The 27487-nt window shown below is 51.9% G+C and overlaps 1 protein-coding gene across 8 annotated transcripts in view; it reads right to left on the reverse strand.

The window, feature by feature from the left end:
* RFX2 (regulatory factor X2) overlaps positions 1-27487 on the reverse strand; it is a 72571-nt gene that overhangs the window by 21541 nt on the left and 23543 nt on the right. For 4 of the 8 annotated variants that reach the window (XM_037018353.2, XM_037018357.2, XM_037018356.2 and 1 more), the window contains exons 2-5: positions 12736-12796; positions 12065-12177; positions 9302-9381; positions 7664-7925 (exon numbers count right to left, since the gene is read on the reverse strand). In XM_037018353.2, coding sequence (XP_036874248.1) covers positions 7664-7925; positions 9302-9381; positions 12065-12177; positions 12736-12745 — 465 coding nt within the window. In that variant the 5' untranslated portion in view covers positions 12746-12796. Of the gene's footprint in view, positions 1-7663; positions 7926-9301; positions 9382-10704; positions 10783-12064; positions 12178-12735; positions 12797-13330; positions 20127-24831; positions 25788-27487 lie in introns of those variants that run through there. The other 4 variants (XM_073220524.1, XM_073220521.1, XM_037018354.2 and 1 more) reach the window with 4 other exon arrangements.

Raw genomic sequence — 27487 nt, forward strand, 5'->3', positions numbered from 1 at the left:
GACTCCATCTTAAGGTTAAGATTCCATTTCAAAACCCAGGGGGTTAGGAGGTGAGATTCCAAACATATTTATGATAATCGGCCAAAAGCTGACCCTGGCTTAAGGCAGGGCAAGCAGCCCGAAGCGGTGCGTCCCCACTGCTTGAGAATAACCACTGTCTCGGAGAACAGGGTCAGGAAGTTCCTTGGGTTACGTTTGTCTCACGGAATATCTAGGGACTGACTGTGGATGGCGACATACTGTCTCTCCCACAAGACAGACATCATGAGACCGCATGTCAAGCCTACACCCCTGGCCCTTTGCACCATCCCTGAAAGCCTTAAAAGACAGATCCTAAGCCCTTAAGCTCGCCTCCTCTGAGGCCAGCCGCACCCCCCCTCCTTAGAGTGTGTACTTTGCCTTAATAAAGCTTCTCACTGCTCACCTTGCTGCATTTTGTCTCTGCGCTCTTCCTGTGGTGAGCATCTTTGTTACTTTGCTATTTCATTCAATTTTCTAGACTTAAGCACAAGTCTTCTCTTTCTCTGTTCTATTTCAGACAAGTAGGGATGGGCTGCTGAGACCTCTGATCTGGGTTTGCAAGTTCCCGTTGCCCGGGGGACCCCGATGAGAGACTGCAGCTGCACGATTACGCTCCTTAGGAGCCTCCTGAAAATCCCCTTCCTTTGCTTTGGGAAGTTCTCAGAACATCATCTCACTCCCTCCAGTGCTCTGCGGCTCCCCCAGATTCTGGGGGGGGGCGCTTAGTTAGTTTCCACGCCCTGCAGATTCAAGCAGGTGGATACCAGGTGACCCTGGCTTCGGGAGTTGGCACAGAATCTGCCCCACGCCGAGCAGGAGTTCTAGGTGCTTCCCTTCCCTGCCGCTGCTCTTTCTTGCTCTCTGGTGCCTGCACAGCTGCTGCCATTCGCTGCTGCTCTCGCTTCAATGGATTCCTTCCTCACCCACACTCATCTGACCTGTTCGAAAATTCTTTCTCCATCAGAGTCAAGGACCCTCCCCCATCCAGGCTGAGGTTTCAGTGCGTAGGGAGAGCCCGCCCCAGACACAGCCGCCCGGCAGCACTGGGATTACGTGGTCCAGATGTATTATACTTTATTCTTAAACTGATTTTTAAAAATTGCCTAGGATTAGGTATAGAAGTGATGGATGTACAGTACTATGAATGCACAAAATGCCACTGAATTATACACTTTCAAATGGCTAACTTTATGTTACATAAATTTTACCTTAATAAAAAACTTCTAAACAACAACAAATGCTGGCGAGGATGCGGAGAAAGGGGAACCCTCCTACACTGCTGGTGGGAATGTAAGCTAGTTCAACCACTGTGGAAAGCAGTATGGAGGTACCTCAAAAAGCTCAAAATAGAAATACCATTTGACCCAGGAATTCCACTCCTAGGAATTTACCCTAAGAATGCAGAAGCCCAGTTTAAAAAAGACAGATGCACCCCTATGTTAATCGCAGCACTATTTACAATAGCCAAGAAATGGAAGCAACCTAAGTGTCCCTCAGTAGATGAATGGATAAAGAAGATGTGGTGCATATACACAATGGAATACTATTCAGCCATAAGAAAGAAACAAATCCTGCCATTTGGAACAATGTGGACAGAGCTGGAGAACATTATGCTCAGTGAAATAAGCCAGGCAGAAAAAGACAAGCACCAAATGATTTCACTCATCTGTGGAGCATAAGAACAAAGGAAAACTGAAGGAACAAAACAGCAGCAGACTCACAGAACCCAAGAATGGACTAACAGGTACCAAAGGGAAAAGGACTGGGGAGGATGGGTGGGAAGGGAGGGATAAGGGGGGAAAAGGGGCATTACGATTGGCATACATAATGTGGGGGGGGCGTGGCATACGGGGAAGGCAGTGTAACTCAGAGAAGACAAGTAGTGATTCTATAGCATCTTACTGCACTGATGCACAGTGACTGTAATGGAGTTTGTGGGGGGGACTTGATAATAGGAGGAGTCTAGTAACCATAATGTTGCTGATGTAATTTGTATGTTAATAATAGCAAAATTTTCTAAAAAAACTTCTAACGTAATGCAGCCATGTGGTTAAACTTTCAAACAGAAGAAGATGGCATAAAGAAAGCCAGTCCTCATTTGCTGTCCTTTCTGGGTCACAGGGGGAATCATTTTTGACAGCTAACATTGAGTTTTTCTTATAGTTCCTACAACTTTAAACAATGTGATTCTGCTTTTTAACCAATTAAGAAAACATTTAATTTTTCATCTGGAAACCATTCCAGACTTACACAACAAAAAGTTGCAAGAATGGCACAGAGATTTTCCAGCTGCCCTTCAGCCAGCCCCCCGAAATGTGAGCACCTTCGGTGGCCTCGGTACAAGCATCAAGACCTGGAAATGAACCCCACCTCAACACCACTAACCAATCAGAAGACCTTATGCAAGTGTGATCGGCTACCCCACCAATGTCCTCTGCCTGGATCAGGATCCAACCCAGGGCCACACACTGTGATCATTTTGCAAATGCAGCCATAAAAGAAAATAGACGGAAATAAGAAATGGGTGAAGAGCGGGAGAGGATTTCATTGGATTAAGGACCCATTTGTCCACAGTCACCCTTGACATGGTAAGTGGGTGTGTGCCGCTCTAAACAGGAACAATGGCTCACTGGTAAATTCACTGAGACTTTTCTTTTCTTTTCTTTTTTTTTTTCAGAATACTTGTGAAAGAAAAAAATCTCCGGTGTGGCATTCTTTCATTTTGTCACTAAAGGCAGAACAGAGGCCAGAACTTCAGCTCTATCCTTCAAAGTGATGCCCCTGAGTAAACAGGTCTGTTCCCACCTTTGCACAGAAACCTGCAAATCTGGCTGCAGAGGTGGTGCTCTCACAGGATGCTTGTGCAAAGCCACAGAATGTGCAACACAAAGAGCAAAGCTACTGTCAACCAAGGGCTTCGGTTAATAATAATAATAAGGTGTCAGTGTCGGCTCACTGATTATAACAAACACAACCAGACTCTCAGAGAAACTAGTAATAAGGGAAACTGAGTGGGGGTGGGGGCCTTAAGGGAATTCTCTATTTAAGGGATTCCCTTTATATAAGGGAATCTATTCCTGCTCAATTTTTCTGTAAACCTAAAACTGCGCCTAAAAAAAGTCTGTTAAGTTAAAGCATGAAGCGATGATAAATATTTTAGAAAAAATGCTGATATGCTATTGGTAGAAGTCCTTGATCAAACAATACGTGTTTGCAGGCAAGTTTTTGCTATGCTAGTTGGACAAAGGCTCTGATGTGCGGAGGGTGAGGAAGCTTCTAGCCGACGGGCAGTGCACGCGAGGTCACAGTGCGGTCGAGATGTTCTGCGTCTTCACTGAAAATGCAGACTGTGGGGAAGAGGTGTTTTGCGGTTGACGGTCATGTGAGGGGTGGTGTCTCACCAGCCCCGTGGGCCACCAGGAGGGCCGCCATGAGGACAGAAGCCAGGCCACACACACAGGGGCCATGGACCAGCTCCCCTGGCCGTGACTCCACACTGAAGGACACAGGACGCTTGTGGACGTATCCACGTGACCATCTTCTCGGAGAGCGGTCAAGAACTGCAGCTTTCCTGCCTCCGAGGGCTGGGGGGCAGGGCAAGAGGCTGGCTTGAGCTTTGAAAGCGGGCACTGAGTTTCTGATAACAAGAGTAAAGCAATTCCTGTGATTTCAGGAGGCACATCTCAGGGATGCGTATGGAGAACGGGAGCCCCACAGTCCTTAACATTGGAAACGAGGTCTCAGGATTTTCCAAGAAGACCCAAGTGCTCCAAGCAGCTGCGCTGCTGACACGCTGGCTTCCCAAACCCAGCAGCACGTGAGGATTTTCTTCACTTGGGGAGGAAGCAATCTACGGCGCATTCCCGGGCATACTTGGAAATTACATCTGGTGCCACAAAGCTCAAGAAATTCTTTTCACAGGTGAACACAACCAGAGACAGACCAGGACCCATTTGTGTCTTTCTCCAAGGAAGGCACTTGCCCTTCCGGCTTCTGCTGAGCACACGCTCAAACACCTGGTACCTGGCGGACAGAGTCACCTGGCAGATGCCACCCTGATCTCTGCGTGATCTGAATACCCAGAACCACCGCTACCTGAGAGCCAGGCCTCTGATTTCCTGGAGATGAGGAGTTCAAACGCACGGTGTTCGGGTGTGGGGCTCTGTCAGGCCAGGTCCCCACGCCCTGAGAAGACAGTGCCGTGCCACATCCTCGTGGACGGGAGTGCTGTGACCTGTGAGGCCTGGTCCGGAGACCACCACCGTCATCAGCTCCCACCGTGTGGCCCCCTGGGGCTGCCCGTTCGTGTGGCCTGGCCTCGCGGAACTCCGAGAGCCCCCACTCACCCCTTGACACAACCCAAAGCCAAACCCTGGGCCAAAATGACGAGCGCAGACCCCTCAGTTAGTCTCTACTCTGAGGTGTCAAAAGGAAGTGCAGGAGAAGGAGTTTTTATCTAAAACTCACCGTTGGGGCAATTCACTTTAAAGATTCATAAACTGATGAAATTTCAACCAGAAACAGAGACTCAAGGAAACCAGTCCCCGGAAGTCTGAAATTACCCAGCGAGGCTGCAGGTGGTGATTCACTCTGGTCTGCATGCTCCATTTTTAGAATTAACTTAAAGTCCCAAAATTCTAATTTAAAAAACACGGGCAGATATTGAAGGTCGGGGACAGGAGCCATATTTTACTATAGTTGCTATTTCAGGGCCATTCCTGTTCTGGGCTGCTGGGGAGCCCCTCGGATCTCAGCAGCACCCCTGAGAGATGCGCCATTCCAAAGACAAGCCGCGGAACCACAGAGCAGGTGGAGTCGGGAACCAGATTCTTACCCGAGACCATCAGTCCCCAGCCCGCTCATGGATTTCCAATCGATTTAAAAACTTGATTTTTCTAAAACAACCCAGATGACAAGCCACAGTGGCTGGACGGCCTGGGGTCTGAGCCGCAGGGTCGTGTGGACCACAGAGAAAGTCCCTTCTCAGTAAATGTGTGATCTGTGACCCTGGTATATTCCACTATTATAAACTGATGTAACTTGCTCACATAGAACCTTTCATTTTCTTGAAAGTTAAGGTAGTCTGTGAGGAATGCTTCCTGACCAGCTCTAACAGCTCTGGCCTTAGGTCCACCCGGGCAGCCCCTTGAGGGACACGGTCTGGTCTCCTGAGGCCGCCCAGACCCAGTGTGCCGATGGCCCTGAAGGGACTAAGTGAGCAAGGTCCAGGCTGGTGCACTGGGCACTGCCCACACGTCACAGCCTCCGGGAGGCAAGTGACCTCCCCTTGTGCCTGTCCTCAGAGCTGGACCAGGGAGAGAACTCGAACATAGAAGGAGAGGGGACAGCAAGAGCCAGGGGCCTCTGTGATGTCAGGAGACCCCAAAACACATCAGGACCAAAAGAACAGGGACAAGGCTAGAACATCACCTTCTATTTCAGGAGATTAGCCCCACACCAAAATAGGAAGTTGTTTTCTGATCAACAATCAATCAGCATAATCCATCGCATTAACAGTCTAGAGAAGACAAAACTTACGGTCACGCCAGTGAAGAAAATCATCTGACAAAGTTCGAGAACCATTTATGATAAAGGCTCTTAGAAAACTCGGAATAGAAGGGAACTTTCTCTATTTATGAAAACCTACGGCATGCGTCACATGTAGGGGTGAAGGACTACAGGCTGCCCCCCGTAAGACTGGGAACAAGGCAGGCATGCTCACTCCCGGCGCTCCAGTTCTACATCGTACTGGAAGTCCTAGCCGTGCAGAGGGGCAAGAAAAAGAAATGAAGTCATCCAGGTTGGAAAGGAAGAAATGAAACGGTTCCTATTTGCAGACAGCAAAACACCCCTTAGACCTAAAACAATGAGTTCGGCAAGGCTGTAGGATACAAGGGCAATGGTCAAAAATCAGCTGTATTTTCACATACTAGCAATGAACAGTTGGAAACAATGTAAAAATCAATACTATTTATAATAGCTCCAAAACTGTGAAATACCTAGGTATATATCTAAAAACAGGAACGGGAGCTGTATGGTAAAAATTACAAAATGCTGATTAAAGAATTCAAAATCTAAATAAATGGAGAAAATATACCATGTTCATGGATTGGAAGCCCCAACATTGTAAAGATCTCAGTTCTCCCCAAACTGATCTACAGGTTTAATGCTGTTTAATAATAATAATAATAAAATCTCACTAGGAACTTTTTGTAGATATAGATAAAATGACCTAAAATCTATATAAATAGTGAACATAATGCTGAAGCAAGAGGAACCATTCTACCCAACTTTGAGTGAAAAGACACTCTAAAGAATGGGAAAGAGTATCTGCAAATCACATATCTGACAGGTGACTTGTATCCAGAATATATAAAGAACTCTTAAAATTTAACAGTAAAGAAACAAACCACCCAGCTAAAAACTGGACAGATGACTTGACTGACACCTCACCAGAGCGTGTGCAAAAGGCAAAGAGCACGTGGAAAGCTGCTTACCATCATCAGCGACCGAGAAAATGCGGGTCATGACCCCAGTGAGACACCACCAAGCACCTATTAGAGTGGCCGAAATGGGAAATTCTGACAACACCCAGTGCTGGCGACCAGGTGGGTCCCACAGGACGATGCTCAGACATCACTGGGGGAGCGTGAAATGGTACAACCACAAAGGAAAACTGTCCGTGGTTTCTGATAAAGTTACACATACACTTACCGTATGAGCCGGCAATCCTGCTCGTAGGTATTGACTCAAAAGAGAGGAAAATGTGTGTCCGTACAAAAACCAGCAGTAACTACTTAAAGCTGCTTCATGCATGACCGCCTAAAACCAGAAGCCGCCCAAAGGGCCCTCAGTGGTGGCTGTGGGACAGGAGAATCCCACCCAGGGACGAAGCGGGAGGTACCGATTCCTGCAACAGCCTGGATGGATCTCAAAGGCTCCTTACTGGAGTGAAACTCGGAAGCCAGTCTCACATGTGACCTGCTCCCTGAATCCGTTCATGGGACAGTCCCAAAAAGACAAAACTATAGTGACGCAGAAGAGTGGCTGACAGGGGTCAAGAGAGGTCCTGACTACAAAGAGATGCCAGGAGGGTGTTCTGCCCTGCATCCTGACTGCGGTCGCAGTTACATGACTGTATGTGCGTCCAAACTCCTAGGACTGTACACCAGAAATGGTCAATTTTACTCCATGTTAATTTAAAAAATAAAAGTAAACATGGAAAATAGTGTTTTAAAAGTAGACAGGTTTTTAAAGCCAGTAACTGTTTTGACTGGGAGCATGAGGATAACCACTGGGGGTAACCATCATTTCCTCTTGTTCAGGTCCGTCTAGGCTTTACGTGATGGGCTGACCCAAGCCTCTAGAGGCTGGCGGCAACGACAGCAGCCCCAGGGACCCCACAGCAGTGCCCACCACTGACGCCTCTGCCATTTCCAGAGCGGCCCCTGTGGACCACTTACCCTCTCTTCTTACTAATGGAGCAGTTGAAGTTCAAAGAGGTGGAACTTGCCATGGGCCACACGCACACTGGAGGCTGGCAGGGCTCCGGCTCCAGTGCTCCCAGCTGCCTTCCACTCATCATCCCTGCTGTGAGTCTAGTCAGGGTCTAACCCGCTGCCCAAGGGGGCCTCGTACATACCGTAGCTGGCGAAGACCGGGTGGTGTGGGCCAGTGAGTGTCTGCTGCTGTTCATCCCCTCGTGGATGAGATAGGCTCCCGTGCTGGAGACAATGGGGCACCCCCCGACATCCATGGCGATGCCCACCATGCTATGGGAGGGCACCACTAGGGGGGAGGAGCCTGCCACGGTCACCTGGGCACTGCCCAGGGCCTCAAAGTAAGAGGCGGCGCTGCTGGGCACGTACATCTGAGGCTCGGGGTTGTAGGCGTAGGCGGTCCGTCTGTCAGAAAGGGAGAAGGTACCTCCTCTGAGTCCCAGAGGAGCCCAGCTGGAGCCCCGCGAAACCCAGCACGTGGGCAATTCAGACATGAAGCGCCAGTGCAACGCCACGTTCGAGCGATTGTCTGAAAATATTCAGGATCACAGGATGACTCATCAACGTGGGTCATTTAACAATTCCAGGTGCATAAGTAAGGGGTCATGTGTGGGAGCTCCTCTGCAGAGGTAAACAGTTCTGCAGCTTCTCGTGGTCACGTGAATCCATACGTGGATAACACAGCCTCGACTGTATACAGGTGCACACACACACATGCATGCATGTAAAGGCTGGAGGGTGAGAATAGGGCCAGTAACCGTATTTTCCAATGTCATTTTCCTGCTATGGCCTGTTAGTCATGAAGGTGTCACCACTGAGGGAAGCTGGGTGAAGGGCACATGGGACTCTGGGTAGTAATTTCACAACTTCCTGTGAGCCTATGGTTCTCTCAAAACAAAAAGTTTTCAAAAATGGAACTGCAGAATAAAAATTTCTGAGTGGTCCCAAAAGTCCGTCCATGTAGATGAAATGACTAAGCATGTATATTTGAGACTTAAATTTCTAAGTTCTGCTCAAGTGGCACCAGCCGTACTGAAGGGCCCCTCTGGGTGGCAGGGGGCCCCTCCGACCTCTGGGAGGTGTGCCCTCCCATCCCGTCCCCCAGGTGACACCCTGTTGCACTCTAGTTCAAACATCAAGCCAGGACGTTGACCCTGGTACAACCATCCGTTCGCCAGCTTCACACACCCTTGTTTGTGTTGTGTTTCGTGACTGCCAATGTTGTGCCATGGAAACACACATAATTCCAGCGGTCACAACCCCTTAACCACAAGCAAACCCTCATGCCCGATCCTTGAACTTTCAAGGGGGAGTTGTCAAGATCAAATGAGCAAAAGGACTATGTTGAGCGAACTGAGCATCACGGGAACTGTACCATTTTCTGCCCCAAGTGTCACACAGTTCGAAAGCAGAAAATTCTAGAAGTCCTTGACAAATGGAGAAATCAGGTTCTATCACCATCATAAAAAAGCCAGAGGTTAACAAAGGCAAGGATGAGAAAGTGGGGATGGAAATGGTTTCTGAACTGCGAAGACTGAATCTTCAGACTTAGAAGCTGGATCGGGGTTGTTTCTGTTTTATTTTGTTTTGTTTAAAGACTTTCTTTTCTAGAAGTAAAAACTACAATGGCCTGTAATTTCTGGAATCTCCCCCAGGGCTGTGATGCCCTAGTACTGCACTCGACAGGTAAGAGCGAGGGATCCCTGCAAACACATCCCCAGATGGGGGAGGGAAGCTTCCAGACACGGCCGCTTGCGAGGGGGGAGAGAGAAGCCACGTACAGGGCTCCGTTGGTGTAGACGGCGTTTCCGCCCTCCATGTACTGCACCTGGGGGTGGTACGCGTGCTGCACGGGCGGGACCTGAAACAAAGCACATGTTTTGTGTCACCCTTATTTTCCTTATTGGTGATTTCCACATCATTCAAGCTGAATGTTTCTTCTATTCCCTTTTATGGATATTTACTACTACATTACAGTTTCTGTGGCCATAGCCGGTGCTTCTAGAAGCAAACTAGGAGACACAGTCACGTAAAGGCCACCCAGGAACTGAACCGCCACTGACCCACAGGATTGCTGCGCTTTCTGTGAGGGGCGGCTCATTTCCGTTGCTGTGCACGAGGGAGGACAGGTGAGCCCTATTTTGTTGGGGGAACCTAGCCGACAGCTGGAGCACAGCTGGGAAGGTCCCTGAGCCTGCCAGGCGCTGGGCAGAAGGTTGGGCCTGCTCAGCAGCAGTAGAAGCCAGACTTGTGGACGGAGGGCAAGCTGGTCATCGCCTTTGCAGCTGCAGCGCTCCCTTGCGTGGCCCTGATGCCCCTCCCTAGTGGAGGGGCGGGGGGTCCTGGAAGCCAGCCTTCCCCCTGGGGAGACACTGTGAAGGTCTGGGCAGGACGGGACAGGGTCTCAGCTGCTCTGTATCCCACTCGTGGTGCCTTAGAGGCAGGAGTCTGAATCGGTTTCAATTCAGCATCACACAGAGCATAAATCAGCAAATTCCAATCCAGCCTGAGGGCCAAAGCTGGCCTGACCATTTTCATCAATAAAGCTTTATTGGCACACAGCCATCCCCTTCGTTTACATCTGCAGCTGCTTCTGGGAGACAACAGCAGGGTCCAGGGGTGTGCTGGAGACTGTCTACCCTGCAAAACCAAAAATATGTACTATGTGGCCTTTTCCAGAAAAGGTTTGCCAGCTGCGCCTCTAGGTCATGCAGACCGAGCTGCTCTCTGTGCTGTTGGTTGGCTGGTGAGCCCACACTTTTGAGCTTTGTCCCCAGATAACTTAATTTCACAGGAGGTGCTTGCTTCCTGGGCAAGGTGCTTCCCTGGGGACACAGCACTTGTCTGGGGTGGGTTTGCCCCCGAGGAGGGTCCCTGTTCCTCCAGTCCAGAAACTTCGCTGTCTGCGTGTCTCTCTCAGCAACCCAGTGCTCTGTAGAGGTGCTGGCCTGCACCCCAAATGCTTTATTTCTGAATGAATCAAAGATCATCACCTTTTCTGGCTTGTTGCAAACTATCTGACGTAAAAGATTTTTTTAAAAAAACCTAGCTCCTACAAGAACCTTCTGGTAAGGGTCCAAAGATACCACAGAAAAGGGAAGAGCAATAGCAGAAAAGGATGCATGATTCAGAGAGGCCCACACTGCTAAGTGCCAGCGTGCCTGGGCACCCGTGCTGCGGTCACCTGCTGGGGTCTGGGGAGGAAGACTGAATGCATCTGGGCCCCTATGGGAGCTGAGCGCACTTCCTGGACCAACACCCTCTGAGAGGGAAGGAGAGAAGGACATCGGACTTGCCAGGGGTCAGTCCTTACAACAAACACAGGTAGTGACATGGGCCGACACCTCCTGCTCCACTGTCGCTTCATGAAGCCTTGAGAGGGGCCAATAGGAAGGGAGAGGAGGGCGCACGCGCACACCCCGCCCCGCCCCGGGCAGGGCCATCCACCCCGCTCCAGAAGAGCGCTACGTGGCACACTACGGCTTCCAACACATGCCGGGCTTGCCCCCATTCAATACACGAGGGAAAACGAAGCCCAGCGAGGTCAAGGGATGTCCCACAGCCTGAGGACAGTACATGCCAGAGCCGAGACTCAGGCCCAGGTGCCCTGCCTCCTCGCCCAGCTCTGTGCTCTGCGTTGGGTTTTCATGGAGTGGCTTTGTCATTTTGCCCAGAGGAACAAATGGACACACAAAGCTATGAGAATGTGAAGGATCAAAATGGGCTCTGCAGTGGAGAGAGGAACAGGAGCGAACGCTTGTTTAAAGCCACCGACTGGGATTCTGCAGTTTTCTGAGGCGGACCCTAAATGTCCTGGTCCTGCTGACCCCGTGAGCACGCACAGAGGGAATTCTGCAGGCACCAGCCTCCGTGGGCACACAAGCAAAGACAAAAAGAACAGAAGGAACAAAAACCACCAGGCTGAGCGGACACAGGATACGCCCCTGCACACATGCCTGTGTGTCCAGTCTGTTCCACTGCCTTCAGTTCCGTGTGGCCTCACATTACTAACTATGCTTGTGACTACTTTATGGTGTATTGCGATCCGTGCAAGACATTCAGAAACCGAGAGAGCCTTAATGTGGAAATTCTGTCTTTGCGCATTTTCAAGAATACATCCATTTGAATGTTAGATTCAATTTAAACCAAATCCTAAGAATTCTAGCTTCTCTCTTGCCTTATCCCTGAAGTCTTCCCTTGTGAAAGGGTCACTCCAAGAAAACCCCTGTTAGAAGATAAGAATGGACTAAGTCAGACTTGGGAGCGCTTTCCTTTGGAATCTGTATCATCAATTCCTTGGTGGGATCTTTTTTAACAAATAGTGAAAAAGCCATATAAAGGGTCGTTGGGGATAGACGGAAGGTGTGGCTATAAGCAGCAGCTTTACAGGCTGAGAAGCCAGTTCAGGAAAATGTAGATTCCTCTCTCTCCGCTGATTCACATGTTTTTCAAAACCAAAGTGGGTGCATCCGCCCTGGCCACAGGGCTTCCCCCAGAACAGTCATAGCAGCGGGGGGGGGGTGGGGGGGGGGGCGGGCGGTTACCTGCAGGGAGGCTGGGACAGGCTGGGCCACGGGGGCCTGGGCTGCCGCTGACGGACACAGAACCACGGACGCTGGCGAGTCCGATCCACTCTCTGAATTCTGCATGCTCAGTTCTAAAGAGAGGCGGAGAGAGGCTGAGTGAGTCAGGGCAGCCATCGTGAAGCCCAAAGAGGGGGGTTCAGACACACCCGGGCCAAGGGAGGGGCCACCCCTGCATTAGGCCAGGCTCAGGTGCAGGGACCCTGGTACACTGTGGCTGACAAGGGGGAGCAGGTGCACAGCTGTTCCTGAGAAGGGGGCGCAGGGGGTGCTCCCTAAGGCAAAACCATAGGGTGACGCTGCAGGCAGGCTGGGAACAGCTAACCGCATCTCCTTTCTCTAGCCTGAAGGGCTGAACTATTTCGAACAACTGTTTGCTAATTGGCGCTGCAAGTCAAAAGCTCTTAAGGACGCCTGCCCTGTGGGGAGCTTCTACGGTACCCAAGGATGAGGAGATTCTCTGAGGGCGGGGCACGGTCCCCCTGGGCACTGTGGGCCTCGGGGCTGCCTCCTTCTCGGGGCACCTTCTGGGGGCCGCACGGCACTGAGCAGCGTTCCTGCCCTCCACTCATTAGACGCTGGGAGCACCCACCGGGAGCACCCACCACCCCAGTCATGACAACCAACAATACCTTCAGACATTGCCCAAGGTCACTTGGGGCCGAAACTGCCCCCTGGTTGAGAACCACTGGCCTAGGGAGAAAAAAAAGGTGATCTACGGATGGGAGTAAAGAAACATTTTATCCTGGGCTGGTTAAAACACCTGCCTTCTCTTCCCAGCCATCCTCACCCACGAGGAAGCGTAAAAGGCTATTTTCCAGTGGCAGGAATGCTCACAGCTTCCCAACAGGCAGTTTTAAAATTCTGTACAAAGACTCACTTAACGTCAGAACCAAGCAGCAGATGATACAAAGTTACTCAGAAAATGCTGAAAGTCAAACTGGTTCACTCTTAAATAAGCAACCAGCTGCTTTAAGCATTTGAGAAGCAGTTTAGATAGGATCCTGGCAGTTGTGGTCAGGCACACCCCGACCTGGCACCGGCTCTGAGCACGCCCCCCCTCCCCGCCCCAGAGGGGACCAGGCCTGAGCAGCACGGCACGCGGCACAGTGTCCAGGACTTCAACATCGCCCCTAGAGTCTCCACCCCCACGCGTGAGTGAGTTTTTTCAAAGCCTTTTCTTTTTAATGCAAAGAAAACCTGTTAACACGGTGAAAAACAATTTACCTAAGGAAAGTAGAAAGGGGGAATGCAGGCACTGGCGTTCGAGTGCAGGTTCGATCCCATCTTCACGGACAGGGCCTTTTTCCTGACCTTGCGGGATCCCCTTGGGCCACGAGCGCCCCTGGGTGGGTCTGTGGCCTTTCTGTTCTCTGTGGGACCGGCTCGGCCCCCACCACTAGGTGTCCCCGGAACCAGGTGGTGGCCGTGCCTAGGTTCTCCTCTCAGAGGAGGAAGGACGTGGTCAACTTCCACTTGTGTACTTCCTGGGTCCCCAGCTCCCTGCCTTTGGGGTGATTATGTCGGGAGTTGTTTGATCCAGGTGTCTCAGTGACAGTTTTCTCTAACGGTTAAATCAGTCACCACTTTGTTCCCATGGGGAAGCCACAAAGTGGGGGTTGGGGGTGGGGAGAGGGAAGCACGGGACAAGAACGCGTCCTGGGGAGAGTCCACTGGCGACAGACAAGGTGAGAACGCTGGCCTCACCGAGACCCACGCCCTTCGGTGGTGGAAATAATTTTGCTCCCAAGTCTTAGACTTACTGAAACAAGGAGCGTCTGTGGGTGCTGGGGATGGACAGCGAGCCTGTGCTGGGCCTCCTGCGGTCAGAACACACCTTGCAGAAGACGGGTTATTCAGCAGCACCCTGAGTTTTCTGTCGCATGCTCCCTACTTTAACACTGTTTCCCATGCAGCCTGTGTGGTTATCACACTGTTTCGCATGCACTGTTTGGAACAGGAGTCCCTAAACTTTTGCTGTAAAGGGCAGACATGGCCCATCTGGCCTCTGTGGCAGCTCTGCCATCGCAGCCCAAGAGCAGCTATTGTAAACTTCATTTACAAAGCAGGCGATGGGCCAGCTTTGACCCATCAGCCATAGTGGCTGGATCCTTGGCCCGTATAACTTGAGTTTGATCAAGTGATGTGGTTTTGGAAGGTGGATAGAAAAACTGCACTGTCTGGACTCAGAACCTGGAGTGCACAGGCCCTCGACCCAGAGCGTGGTTCCTGTGGCTGCGTCTCACAGCCTGAGAGCACTGGGGGGCTGCAGGGGAACGCAAATTGTTAGGAGAACAGAGCTAACACTTAAGGACGCACAGAGACACCAAGCACCGGTCTGAAACAGTGGTGGCCCCGAAGCTTAGAAGGCCATGAATGAAATGGACCCACCACATCCTGGAACCCCCAGCAGCCAGGCGTGACCCTTAACAAGGAGTCTGGGCACAATGGGCAGGGCACTTCGGGGAGTTGCAGGGAGCTGACGAGTGTACCCCCCAAAATTTATGCCCACCCAGAATCTCAGAGTGCGGCCTAGTTTGGAAATAAGTGTCTTTGCAGATGTAATCAAGGTGAGGATCGAGGTGAGATCATCCTGGACCAGAGTGGGTCTCAAATCCAGTGACAGTGACCTCATGACAGACAGAAAAAGACACAATGGGAAGAGGGCATGTGATGACAGAGGCAGAGATTGGAGGGAGGCACCTACAAGCCAAGAGACGCCGGGCAGGGCCGGGGCTGCCAGAGGTAGGAAGAAACCCCCCACAGGGATCGCGGCTCTGCCAACACTTTCTGGCTTCCAGGACTGGGAGAGGATACATTTCTGTTGTTTGAAGCCACCTAGTCTGTGGCACTATGAACAGCAGCCCCAGGGAACTTCGCAGGGCCCAGAGGATGCACAGGGGCACAGGGGGGACAAAGGCGCCCCCCGACACGGGTGGGACAGGGCTCAGTGCCGCCGGTCACATTTACCCCATGGATGAGTCCTCCAGGGACTCCTGAGTATTACACCTGACACTGAATTACGCAAAACTGTATGTAGCATTTCAGACAGTGAGAGTCTATGACAGTACTTTAGAAAACAGTAATATACCGAATTATTATTTCAAGAGGCTGTGAAGTTGGAAGATATAAATAAGTTCATAAAGGTTCCAGAAAATAAGATTATCTAGGTAATGCAGATAAAGCAGGTGCTAGAAAATATGTCCAAGAACTTAAGAAAATTTAAAAGATACCCGGTGTTATAGACCTCTCAGTTCTTCAGACTGGGTTCTATTGATCCTTCTTCAAGGTCAATGGCTCTTCCTTCTGCCATCTCTCATCAACTGTTAAGAATATCCAGTGCAATTTTCATTATGCGGTACTTGTCAACTCCAGAATTCCTAACTGGTTCTTTTTCATAGTTTCTAATAGTCTCCTGAGAGCCCCTCATGTTCACTCAAAATCTGTGGTATGTACAAAAGCAGGGCTTAGAGGAAAATGTTTAGCTTTATACGCTCAGAAAGAAGGGTTCGACAATCAATCATTTACATATGCAACCTTGGGAAGCTATAACAAACAAGCAAAGGAAAGTTAAATTAAATGAAAAGAAATAATAGAGGAAAAAAATTAATGAAATAAACTCCACAGACAATGGAGAAAATGAACATGACCAAAATTTCCTCAAAATTGAAATTTCTTCTGACAAAGAAGTGAGTTTTCAAGCCATGAAAAGACCTGGAGGAAACGTGAGTACATATTACCAAGTAACAGTAAATGTATACACACTATGATCCCAACTACAGGCTGCTCTGGAGAAGGGAACACTGCGGGGCAGTAAAAGGATCGGTGACTGCCGGGAATTTAGGGGGAAGGAGGGATGAACAGGCAGCACAGAGGGTTTTCAGGGCAGCACAAATAGTCTGTATGTTACGATGGTGGATATATGTCCTTACACATCTGTCTAAACCCATAGGAAGCACCCCCAGGAGCGAGCCCTGATGCAAACCACGGATCTCTTGTGCTAATGACGTGTCCATGTAGGTCCCATCTATAAGCAGACGGCTCTGGTGGGGGAGGTTGGTAATAGGGGAGACTGCTGTGGAGGGTAGAGGGTATATGGGAATTTCTGTACCTTCCTCTCAACTTTGCTGTGAATCTGAAACAGCTTTAAGAAAAGTAAAGTCTTAGCAAAAAAAAAAAAAGATCGACAACACTCTATAAAAGACTGATTAGTAAGAGAAAGAAAAAACCCACAAATTACCAATATCAGAGGTAGAGTGGGATATACCACTACAAATCTTACAGAAATCAAAATTATAATAAGGAACTATTATGAACAACTTTAGCCAATAAATTTGACAACTTAGATCAAATAAACACTTCTTTTGAAAAATAGAAAATATCCAAACTGACACAAGATGAAATAGAAAACACAAATGTCAGATATAACAAAGAAATCGGGTATGTTATTGAAAAATTCCCTACAAATAAAACACCAGGCACAGACAGTTTGTTTCAGTGGTGAATGCTATCAAACACTGGAAAATAATACACAAATTCCATCAGAAAATTAAGGAACACTACACTACTCACTTCATGAGGTCAGTCAAACCCTGATATCAAAACTGGATAAAGATATTACAGGAAAAGTATGTAGATCAATATTTCTAATGAACATACGTGCAAAAATCAAACCCAGAAGATATAGCCAATATAACCCATACTTATATTATTGATTTTTTTTCTAATGAAGTCCCAGCTCTTTTCCTCCTCAAGTGATTTTTGACAAAAGTATCAAGGAAATTCAACAGGAAGGGAAGTCATTTAAACAAATGATATCTGCATGGGAAGGAAAAAAAAATGAGCCTCGATCCCTACCTCAAACCATACACAGAAATTTTTCCAGTTAGATCACAAACTACACTGAAAAGCTAAAACTATAAAACCTGCAAGAGGAAATGGAGGAAAAGAGAGGCGAAAGTTTCTTAGAATGCAGAAAAGCATAAGTATAAAAGAAAAACTTGATAATCCAATTTCATCAAAATTAAAAACTTCTGCTCATTAAAAGACTTCATTAAGAACACCAGTCGGTAAGCTACGGTCTGAGAGAAAATATTTACAAAACATGTATCTGACAAAGGACCTGAATTCACAATATATAAAAAGCTCCTACAACTCAATAATAGGAAGACGAGTCACTTGATGGGCAAAAGATTTGAACAGGCACTTCCCAAAGATATTCAGATGCCCAAAAAGTATATGAAATAGTGCTCAACGTCGTTAGTCCCTAGGGAAATGCAAAGTAAAGCCGCAAGGAGACACCACTGAATACTCAGTAGAATGGCTCAAGCTAAAAAATGTGATGACGACCAATGCCATGAGGACATGGCCAAATCACGACTTTCACTCACTTGCGGGGATGTAAAATAATATGGCCACATTGGAGAAAAGGTTTGGCAGTTTCCTAGAAAGTTAGAACTACCCTTTAACTCACAATTCCCCTCTTCAGTATTTAGCCAAGAGAAATAGAAACATGTTTACAAAATACCTTGTCCAAGCATGTTCATAGCAGTTTTATTCACAGTAGCCAAAAAAGTAGAAATAACCCAAATGGCCATCATCAGGAGAACAAGTAAGAAATTGTACATTGTGGTAAATTAAAGATGCATATTGTAATCCCTAAGGCAACCATGGAGGAAGAAAAAAAGATATAGCTAGAAAGCTAACATGGGAATTTTACTGGCATGTTCTTCGTTAACACACAGGATTGAACCCTGATATGCACAACACCTGGATGAATCTCTGTCACTGTGCTGAGTGAAAAAAGCTGATCCAAAAGAGAAATGATTAAATGAATCTAAGGTCTGAAAAAAAAATCAGAACAGTGTCAGGGGCGCAGGGGTTGTCCGAGAAGGGACAGGAGGAACTTTCCAGGGAGGCAGACAGACACACTCTGGGGGTAGGGTGGGCGTTACACGGAGCACCCACTTGTCGTTGTTAGACGGCCAGGACTTGTGCCTGCGTGTAAATTTTAACCTAAAAAACCCTGTAGAAAATATAACAACAGAGTGGAGGTGTGTAAGCGGCACAAAAAGGCAGAATACTGACAGAGCCTCAGCACGGCTGCAGGGTTCATCACATTGTGTGTTGATTTTAAGAAACTGAAATTTCCCTAGAAATAAAACACCAGGCACAGACAGTTTCACTGGTGAATGCTATCAAACGAAAAAACCCACCCAGCAAGTAGCTTTCACAAAAAGACTAAGGGCAACCACGTTTTACGGCTCGTCTGCCCTGCTCACATCCCTTGAGGACGGGAGAAGAGAAGCAGGCGGTCTCCCTGGACGCGTGAGCTGGGCCAGCGGGGTGGGGAGGTCGGTGGCCCCGGAGACAAGGCCACCCACCAGCCACATTCATCAGGAAGTCTGAGAATCCCCAAGTGGCAATTTTCCTTCCCCATTCCGCTGGGCCAGGCTCCTTGGCCATCTGTCACCCTAGACGGTCTGGCAGGTACGGACGCGGCCTGCGCTTCTGATCTGAGCTCGAACGTGCGATGGGATGGGAACTGGAACCGTTCAGCCGCCATCTCCCCTGCTTGCCCAGTCACCCTCCTATCTGTCTCCCCTCCCAAGGCGGGGACCTGAGCCTTCTTCTGGCACCTGCCTTCATCTGCAGCCGCTGTAGGCTGGGCTCCAGGGGCCTCAGGACAGCCAAGAAAACGGAGCGAGGTCTCGAACACGACCCGTTGCAGCCTGGCCAGCTTGGCCCTAAGCTCCCCGTGGCTCGGAAACATGCCCACGTGCTGTTTGTAAGCTGAGCACGTTTCATTTGCCATCTGGCCGAAGACTCAGGGAGGAAAGTGGGAAAGCGCTCCACCAGGGCAGCTCCTGCCCCTCCAGGGGGCACCTCGGGGGCACATCTGCCCTCTGAGGCACCGAGTGACACCCCAGTGGAAACGCGTGCCGGGGCCCCTGAGTGTGTGTGCGGGCCGGGGAGGGGCGGCGGTCAGCAGCCCTGGGTTACGGCCTCCATGAATGAATCTGCATGGGCTTCTGTTTACAGGAAAATACTCGGGTTACCTAGTAACCAATAACGACAGGAAAGGCAGAAAAAGCTGAGGGCGATTTCTGGGCCCTGCGCCTGACAGGCGCTGACTCACCGTGACCTGAAGCAATCTTTCTATTCCCGTCCCTGCGTATGCCAAGTAGAGGGATCACCTGCCTTACAGAGGTCTGGTGGGTATTTAGAAAACATCTTGTCATCTTTGGGAAAATCAGAAAAGCACAAGCGAAGCATCTTTAATTGCTTTCCTTCTGATTAGCCAATTAACTCCCGCTTTGGGGGTGACACATGGCCTTTTACTTTTACTTGGGGAGAGACACATGGGTACCAAGGCCATCAGTTCAAGCTCTCTGGGGACCTGGTAGCATCCATCGGGCACCAGGGTTCATTTACCTGAAAGCAATTAATTTTTTCCCTACGAACAAGAAGCAGCAGGTCGAGAACACTCAAGAGAATGGTTGTTCAAACCCCGGGTTCTGCCGCAGCTTGTGCGGACACTCTGGGTGTTACTATGGCGACCAGGAAATTCACGTCCACCTGATTCATGGACCCCCTTCCGACTGAGGGCCGGGTCTACAGCGCAAGTGATTTGAGGTTTGGGGTTTAGGCTCGCTGCCAGCATGTGGCCCTGCTCAGCCCCGGGCACCAAGGACACCGGTCTGTTTGGAGAACTCACGTGCATCTCCTCCTTGCTGAAGACGGGGTTCTTCAGCACTCCGCGATGGGGGAACGGCGCCCTTTCTGCTCTTAGAGCTCTCCCCGTGCCCCCACCCAGCAGGCCCCCAGTGCATGCCAGCAGCCTCGGCCCTGCTGACAACAGCCTGGTCGTTGTCTGCGGGGCCACTGGGGGCACTGGGGGGCCCCAGTCGGCACCCCTGGCCCCACCCACCAGACGCCAGGAGCACCCTTTCCCCGGGCCCTGAGTCTCCAGACACTGCGGGTGTCCCCTGGGGTGCAGGAGCGTGCCCACCTAGAAGTGCTGGTGTAAGTGAATGTGCAATGTCTGAACAGTGAGCTGGGGGAGCGGCCCTTAGGTAAAATGAACTTGCAGACAGATCAAGGACAGGAAGGACAATAAAGCAGGTCCTGCAGTGACCTAGATGCAAAATCACTGCAGTTCTGCCACACAGGAAGTGTGCTATTAGCAGGGACAACGACAGGCCCCTTTGAAGGCTACCCACTCTTTCCAAGAGCGTCCCACTTCAGCTCAGATCTAGGGCGACCCATTACCCCTTCCCAGCCTAACTTTCTGACCCCCCCTGTCACTCCTCAGTCGACTTTTAATTTCTTTCTTTCACAGCCAGGGACTTTGAAGGATTGGAGCTGGCTCCATGTCCCTCTGGAATCCAAATTCCTTTTCTTTCGGTAAGAACTCGGCTTCTCCTGGTCCTTTGCCATCGCCAAATGTCGCCTCTTTCTCCAGCTGAGGATGGGGCCCAAGCCCTACAAGCTGGCCCCTGACGTCCCCGGGCTCTGTCCTCGGTCACAAGGGACAAGCTGCTCTGAACTCAAGGGACAGCTGCCTCTCCCCCAGACAACAGGGTCCCATCCACTTGCTTTCCTCTGAAGAGACAGGATTTGACTATTAATTTAAAATTGCCTGAACTAAGGCCTGGCTGCCTGTCTCTGAAGTGGTCTGACCTTAATCGCCATGGACAACATTGTGCATTCAGGGGAACGTGTGAATTGGGAGACCACCAGCCTCCAGTGACACTGTCACCCAGCAAATAAGCTTACGGCAGGCAAGCCGGTTCCATCTGCTTATTAGTGATCACTTAACCACAAGACTTGCTTTCCAACAGATACCTAAGAGAAATGTTTCCCCTCGGACAGGACAGGCCATTTCTTCTGTGTTTCTGAAGCCATGGCCTTGGCCCTGGGGCCACATCCCCCTGGCGACCCAGCCTGGTGCGTCCACTGGGCACCACCTTACAGGGCCTGGGTGCAATTGCTGGTCCTGGCCGCGGGCTTGGAATTCTGGATCTGCCCCCGGAGCGCACCCCCTGCATATTCTAAGCCACGGGCTGCCGCACATCTCCCCACCGAGGGGGTGTCCTGACATTGTGACATCAAGGCGCTGTGGTCCCCGGGCAGTGGGGCACCATGTGCCAGGTGGTTCCAGGTGCGCCCTCTGATTGCTGATGCAGCAGGTGAATGGCATGGCTAGCCGGTCCCCCAGGTTCCCCCACTGTTGGCTGGCGTGTGGCCACTGAGCAGTGCAGCCCCCACCCCGCAAAGCCACACCCTGGCAGAACCAGTGGAGGCCAGTGTAGCTACAGCGGTCGTGACCCGCAGTGACAAGGCAGGGGGCCCTGGAGGCTGGGACTGGTGTCCCCGTGAGCGCCATGGGGTAGTGAGGACAGGGCCAATGGCACCTGCCAGGATGGGACTTACGTGACCCTGTGGAGCAAGGCTGAGGCCAGGCCGGAGGGCACGCCGTCCCCCAGACTCCACCCACCTGTGACAACTAAGACAGAGGCGCTGCTCAGGGGAGGAGGGCTGGTGAGGGGACAGCCGGCAGCCCCAGGGGCCGCCACGGGGCAGTGATGGAACCCGTCAGCCGGGGCAGGGTCTCCCGACTTGGGAGGCTGTGGACACGGTGGGCTGAGCAGCACCCCTGGCCTCGCCCTCTTGACGCCGGGGCCGCCCCCAGTCCTGACAACCTCATGCGTCCCCTGGGGCGGCCAGCCGTGGAGAGAGGCACTGCCCTGCCTGTCCAGGGACACCTCATAAACCAAGACCCTCACTCATCACGCTTCCAGGAGGTGTGTACACACATTGAAACTCGAGACGCACTGCTCTAAACCGGCATTTCTTAGCCTCAACACTTCAGACTTTTGGGGCCATCCTGGGTAATGAGGGCCATGACGCCAGCAGCACCCCCAGTCATGATGAGCAGGAATATCCCCAGACGCTGCCTTGCGTCCCCTGCCCACTGAGGAGCGCTGGTCCAGTGCCACAGCCTCACCGACCCAGGCCTTCCTGCCCCAGCCAGACACACCTCCTGCCCGCGGCCTCCTCCCACTTCCCCGTGTGTAGCCTGGGACCAGCCCGGCCTCAGCGCACCTCCCGGGTGCCTGCTTTGCAGGTGCCTCCTGGGCCTCCGGCCTTCCTTTCCCTCCGACTTGCACCCTGGTTCCCGCCTCCTGTTCCTTCCATCCTGAATTCGGAAGACGGGGACTGTGGGGGGCACAGAGAACTTGTAGAGGAACTCAAAGTGCCCTCCTAGGCCACCTTCAAGGTCAGTGCCAGAGATGCCACAGGGTGGAGGAGGAGGGAAGTGGGTGACAGGAGATGGGCCATTCGACCTGGCACAGGACAGCGGTGCCCAGGGACAGGGGGCACTTCCTGTGCTCTCAGCCATCTCCAAAACAGCCAACGACCACGAGCAAAGCACAGGACCTTGGAGACTGACGCAGGCAAAGAGGAAGCTGTGCTCACGCCACCTACATCATAGGGGTCTTTCCAGAGGCCCCCAGCTCCCCTCCACCCCTTCACTCCAGAATTTACAGAGCAGACAGAGAAAATCAACAACTTCCACTTAAAATCACAGCATTGGAGGGGCTGTTAAAGCTCGGCCAGCCCTGCGCTCCCAGCAGACGGAGGAGGGCCCTGACCCAAGGCAGTCTGCCCACGCTGCAGGGGGGAGAGTACCTCCATGGGAAAAATTTTAGATCATCAATTTCCAGGAACATTTTCAAATGAGACTGCAATTCCTGAAAAATGCTTTGCCTAAACCGACACTGGGTATAAAATCATTCCCTGGAATGCACAGTAGCATTTCTTTTGGGAGGATTTATCTTTTCCAGCCCGTAATGATCTGTAACTCTCTCACTGCCAACAGGTTGTTAGAAGAATCGTGTATCCTAATCAATCTTGTGGGGGAATCTTTGTGTAAGTCGGAACTTACTCATTTTGATTCCAGCATCAAAATTAACTATTATTTTAATTATTATTAATTATTGCATCTAACAGGACTGGAGGCTAATAGACTTGCTTTTTTAAAAAACAGCTTGTAATTTTCTTTTGTTGCAGAGCGTAAATGACATCCCGTTATAAGTTTTGGCCACAAAGGAAAGTTGGGAAACTCGTTCGGGTACTTTAAATCGTCTGAGACCTTAGCTGGAATGCTGGTACAAAGGTGCCATGGGCATTTTCTCGGGGTGTTCAGCTACACAGTGAACCATCCTTCAAAGACAATCCGTACCCCGGAAGCCAGGCTCACGGGAGTGGCATCCCGGACCATGGGCTGCTGGGTCGGACAGGCGGTACCGGGCAGCTGTCTCGCCTTGGACAGGTTGCCCTCAGGATGAATGGGGCAGGGTCAGGACCCCTGCAAAACCTGCCCTGACTCACATTTCTTGGGTTATGGCCCAGGTTGGTGGGTGGGGGCATGGGGCAGGGGCAGAGAAGGGAGAGAAATGTGTCACTGGCTTTGGATGAAATTCAGGGGCAGTGTTTACCTAAGCAACGCCCCTGTAAACAGTAAACAACCGCTGTCTCCCGCCTGGAGGAGGAGGTGGGGGAGCGCCACTGTTTTGATCAAAATCCGCCTGTGGCTGCAAAGCGCCCATCTACAGGCCAAGGGGTTTCTGCTGCCCTGTTGGTGGGGACGCAGCTGCTTCCCTAATAAGGATAACGCGCATGTTCTCCCGAGGGCCACCTGCGCCCCCGACTTCTTAACAGGAATAGTGGGGAGCGCTGAGGCCCCCCCGCGGTCGCCGCGACCAGCCGGCCTGGCACCTGACTGTCCTCCCCACGGGGCTCCCCCTCCCAGCTTCTCGGGTGCTCTCAGGCGGCCGGGTGAACATCACCCTGCCAAGGGTGCTGGGGAAGCTGCAGCTGTACCAGGGTCACAGGGGCGGAGGGGGGCCGGGTAACACGATGTTATAAACACGAGGAATTAGAGCAAAACCAAAATTTCACTTAAGACTGCAGTCAGTCTCCAGTCGAGAGAAATGAGGGACACACTCGAATGGCCAGCAGTTTTTTCCCAGCAGCTCTGCCAGGTTTTCACAGAGGAGACCCCGGGGGGCCGGGTCTACCTGTCGTGGCAAAGCAAACTCAAGCATGATTGCATCAGAGAAAAATATATGCAGATGTTCAATTGAAACCCAGAGTCCGCGGCCCTGGCGCTGTTTGCTGGCCCTCATTGTTTGCCGAGTAACAACGGTTGCCAGGGACAACGCAGTCCACTCCGGGCTCCAACAGCCTGTTGCTGGGCAACCGCGAGCACACTTCCCAAACCAAACAATATCATCCCGGAGCAATCCCTCTATCTCACATTAACCAGATCTAAAAAAAAACCCTCCCAAATATGTAATCTATTATTTTCACAAGACCTAAGAGAAAGGCAAATAATCTCTTCTCTATAGTAACCGAGGAGAAAACAGTTTCCCTTATTTGTTCTGAAATAACAGAACCCAAGAAGGACCAGCTCCCCAAGGTGAGCATGTGAGCAGCGACCTCAGTCCTCCCGGGTGAAGGGAGGAAGGCATTTGTTTATCATGGAGTAAATGACAAGGGATAGTTCTAGCTGCGCACGGGTTTCCTGGGCAGTGATTATATAAACTACAACAAACCGGAGACCAAGGTATTAGAAAAAAAGAAAAAGTAAGAACAGGCGAGTAGACACATAATTAAAATGACTTTTGAAAACGTAACATATGCATGAAAGAGGCGCAAACCCAATAGTTGACGCAGCATTAGAGATGCCTCCCGGGACTCTGCGGAAGGGGCTCTCAGCATCCCGGGTCCCTGCGCCTGCTCTTCCCTGCACCGCTCGCTGAGAGGAAGTCTCTGGGAAGAGGAAGGCAGGCCTGGGAGGCTCAGCTCAAAGCCAACACGGCCGCAGCTCTGTGGGGAGCAGCTCAGGCTGAGACGGATTCCCTGTGGCTTTGGCACTAGGAGAGGGAGAGGGCGGGACCCCATCCCCATCGTATAAGAGAGCGCAGAGTTGGAAGTGAATGACCTTATTCTGGGGGCACTGCAGCCAAGGATCTTCAACCATGTTTACAGAATGGGAAGCCGGTGGCTCCAGCCACAGCAGGCCCACATCTCAGACGGCCAGAGCGCACGACACCGGGGGATTTCTGCACGCTGAAGGCAGGCCCCTTAGCTCTGGGCTAAGGTCTGGCCCCTGACAAAGTATGGCCATTGAGACAGGCAGGCTCTGTGCACAGGAATCTTGGTTCCTTAAGATGACAGCTGGGCGCTGCCCCTACAAAAAAGAGGATGGAATGGACATGTCTTCCCGAGAAGAAGGGGGGCAGATTCCACACCCTCAGAATCTGAACCTGGGCTCCAGGCAGACGGGGGATTTGAAGCCAGACTCTTGGGCTGGTCACCTGTGGCACAGTAATAACGTGGAGAGGCACCGCACCGGCCTCGAGTCCTGGAGGTCAGACCACCAGCAGCTGAAACCACGGGAGAGGCTGCCCACTGCCTGGGGACACGGCAGCTCCGACTGGACTTCCTGTCCACAGGAGGCTCTGACCACAGCAGTGAGGATGCTGAGCCACATCTCTGGAAACAGGATCAATAATGGAAGGGTGGGGCTGTTGCATTATTCATTGATTTCAATTAAAAAAAACATTGATTAAATGCCTAGCATGGGCCAGGCATTGTCCAGTAATCAAAACAGACTAAATTCCCTTCCCTCATGGAGCCTGTATTCTAGTAGGTCGGAGTCGGGGGACAGAGACACTAAACAACATGACTAAGAAAGGCACAGAGTATGTGGGACAGTGGCTGATGCCAAGGGGGGATGCGGTGAGAGAGAGGGAGTGGGGGCACTGCAATTTTTAAAGGGCTGTCACATGCCTCCCTGAGAAGATTCATTGAAGAGAAGAGAAAGTGAGGGACACAGCCGTTCGGATGTGGGGAAAGAGCCCTCCTGTACAGGGAACAGCCAGTGCAAAGGCCCTGAGGCAGGACGGTCCCAGCTGCTGGCCAGAGCTGAGTGACCCAGGAGACGAGGAGCAGAAAGGCCTGAGCAGACCACCACCCGGGTTCTGGCTTTCGTTCCGGGCAAAATGGAAGTAATCAGAGGGCTTCAGTCCAGGAACGGCCTGATTTGACTTTGGTTTTGAGCAGGTCCCTCAGGCTGCTGGGTTGAGAACAGGCGAAGAAGGAAAAGGGGGGAAGCAGAGAGAGCAGTGGGGAGGCTGATGTGATAACCCCCGAGAGGTGATGACAGGGCGGGGGGCACAGCACTCAGGCTTGGGGCAAATACTGCAGGTGAGCCGATAGGGCGTGTGATGGACTGGGTGGGGGCTGCAGGAGGAGGGAGTGGAGGACGGCTCAGAGTTTGGCAACTAAACCGATGAGATCAGGAAAACCACGGGAGAAGCAGGCCTGGGAGCACCCAGGAGATGAGTTTCAAAGGTGTGAGGCATGAGAAGCTCTGAGACAAGCACGCTGGGTGCCGAGAAAGTAGGCGGATATATAAGTGAGGGCCTGAGGGGCAAGCGGTAGGCTGGGTCCAGCAGTGCAGGGGCAGCGTGGGCCGGGCTGTCAGTGTGTGGGTGGCGTGGGCCGGGCTGTCAGTGTGTGGGTGGCGTGGGCTGGGGCCTGCGGTGTGTGGGCGGCATGGGCCGGGGCTGTCAGTGTGCAGGCGGCGTGGGCCGGGGCTGTCAGTGTGCAGGCGGTGTGGGCCGGGCTGTCAGTGTGCGGGTGGCGTGGGCCGGGGCCTGCGGTGTGTGGGCGGCGTGGGCCGGGGCTGTCAGTGTGCGGGTGGCGTGGGCCGGGGCCTGCGGTGTGTGGGCGGCGTGGGCCGGGGCTGTCAGTGTGCGGGTGGCGTGGGCCGGGGCCTGCGGTGTGTGGGCGGCGTGGGCCGGGGCTGTCAGTGTGCGGGTGGCGTGGGCCGGGGCTGTCAGTGTGCGGGTGGCGTGGGCCGGGGCTGTCAGTGTGCAGGCGGTGTGGGCCGGGCTGTCAGTGTGCGGGTGGCGTGGGCCGGGGCCTGCGGTGTGTGGGCGGCGTGGGCCGGGGCTGTCAGTGTGCGGGTGGCGTGGGCCGGGGCTGTCAGTGTGCGGGTGGCGTGGGCTGGGGCCTGCGGTGTGTGGGCGGCGTGGGCCGGGGCTGTCAGTGTGCGGGTGGCGTGGGCCGGGGCTGTCAGTGTGCGGGTGGCGTGGGCTGGGGCTGTCAGTGTGCGGGTGGTGTGGGCCGGGGCCTGCAGTGCACAGACGTGGGCCGGGGCTGGCTGGCCTAGTTGAAGCCGTGAGACTGGCTGAGCTCACCAGAGGAGAGCAGAGAAGAGGCCCGGGGCTGGGCCCTCCTGCCCTCCGCCATGTAGGCAGGCCCTGAAGAGGAGAGAATCCCACAGAGGAGCCCCAAAATGGGCCA

Source organism: Manis javanica, chromosome 13 (genome assembly GCF_040802235.1).
Source record: "Manis javanica isolate MJ-LG chromosome 13, MJ_LKY, whole genome shotgun sequence".
In the NCBI taxonomy this organism is placed as follows: Eukaryota; Metazoa; Chordata; class Mammalia; order Pholidota; family Manidae; genus Manis; species Manis javanica.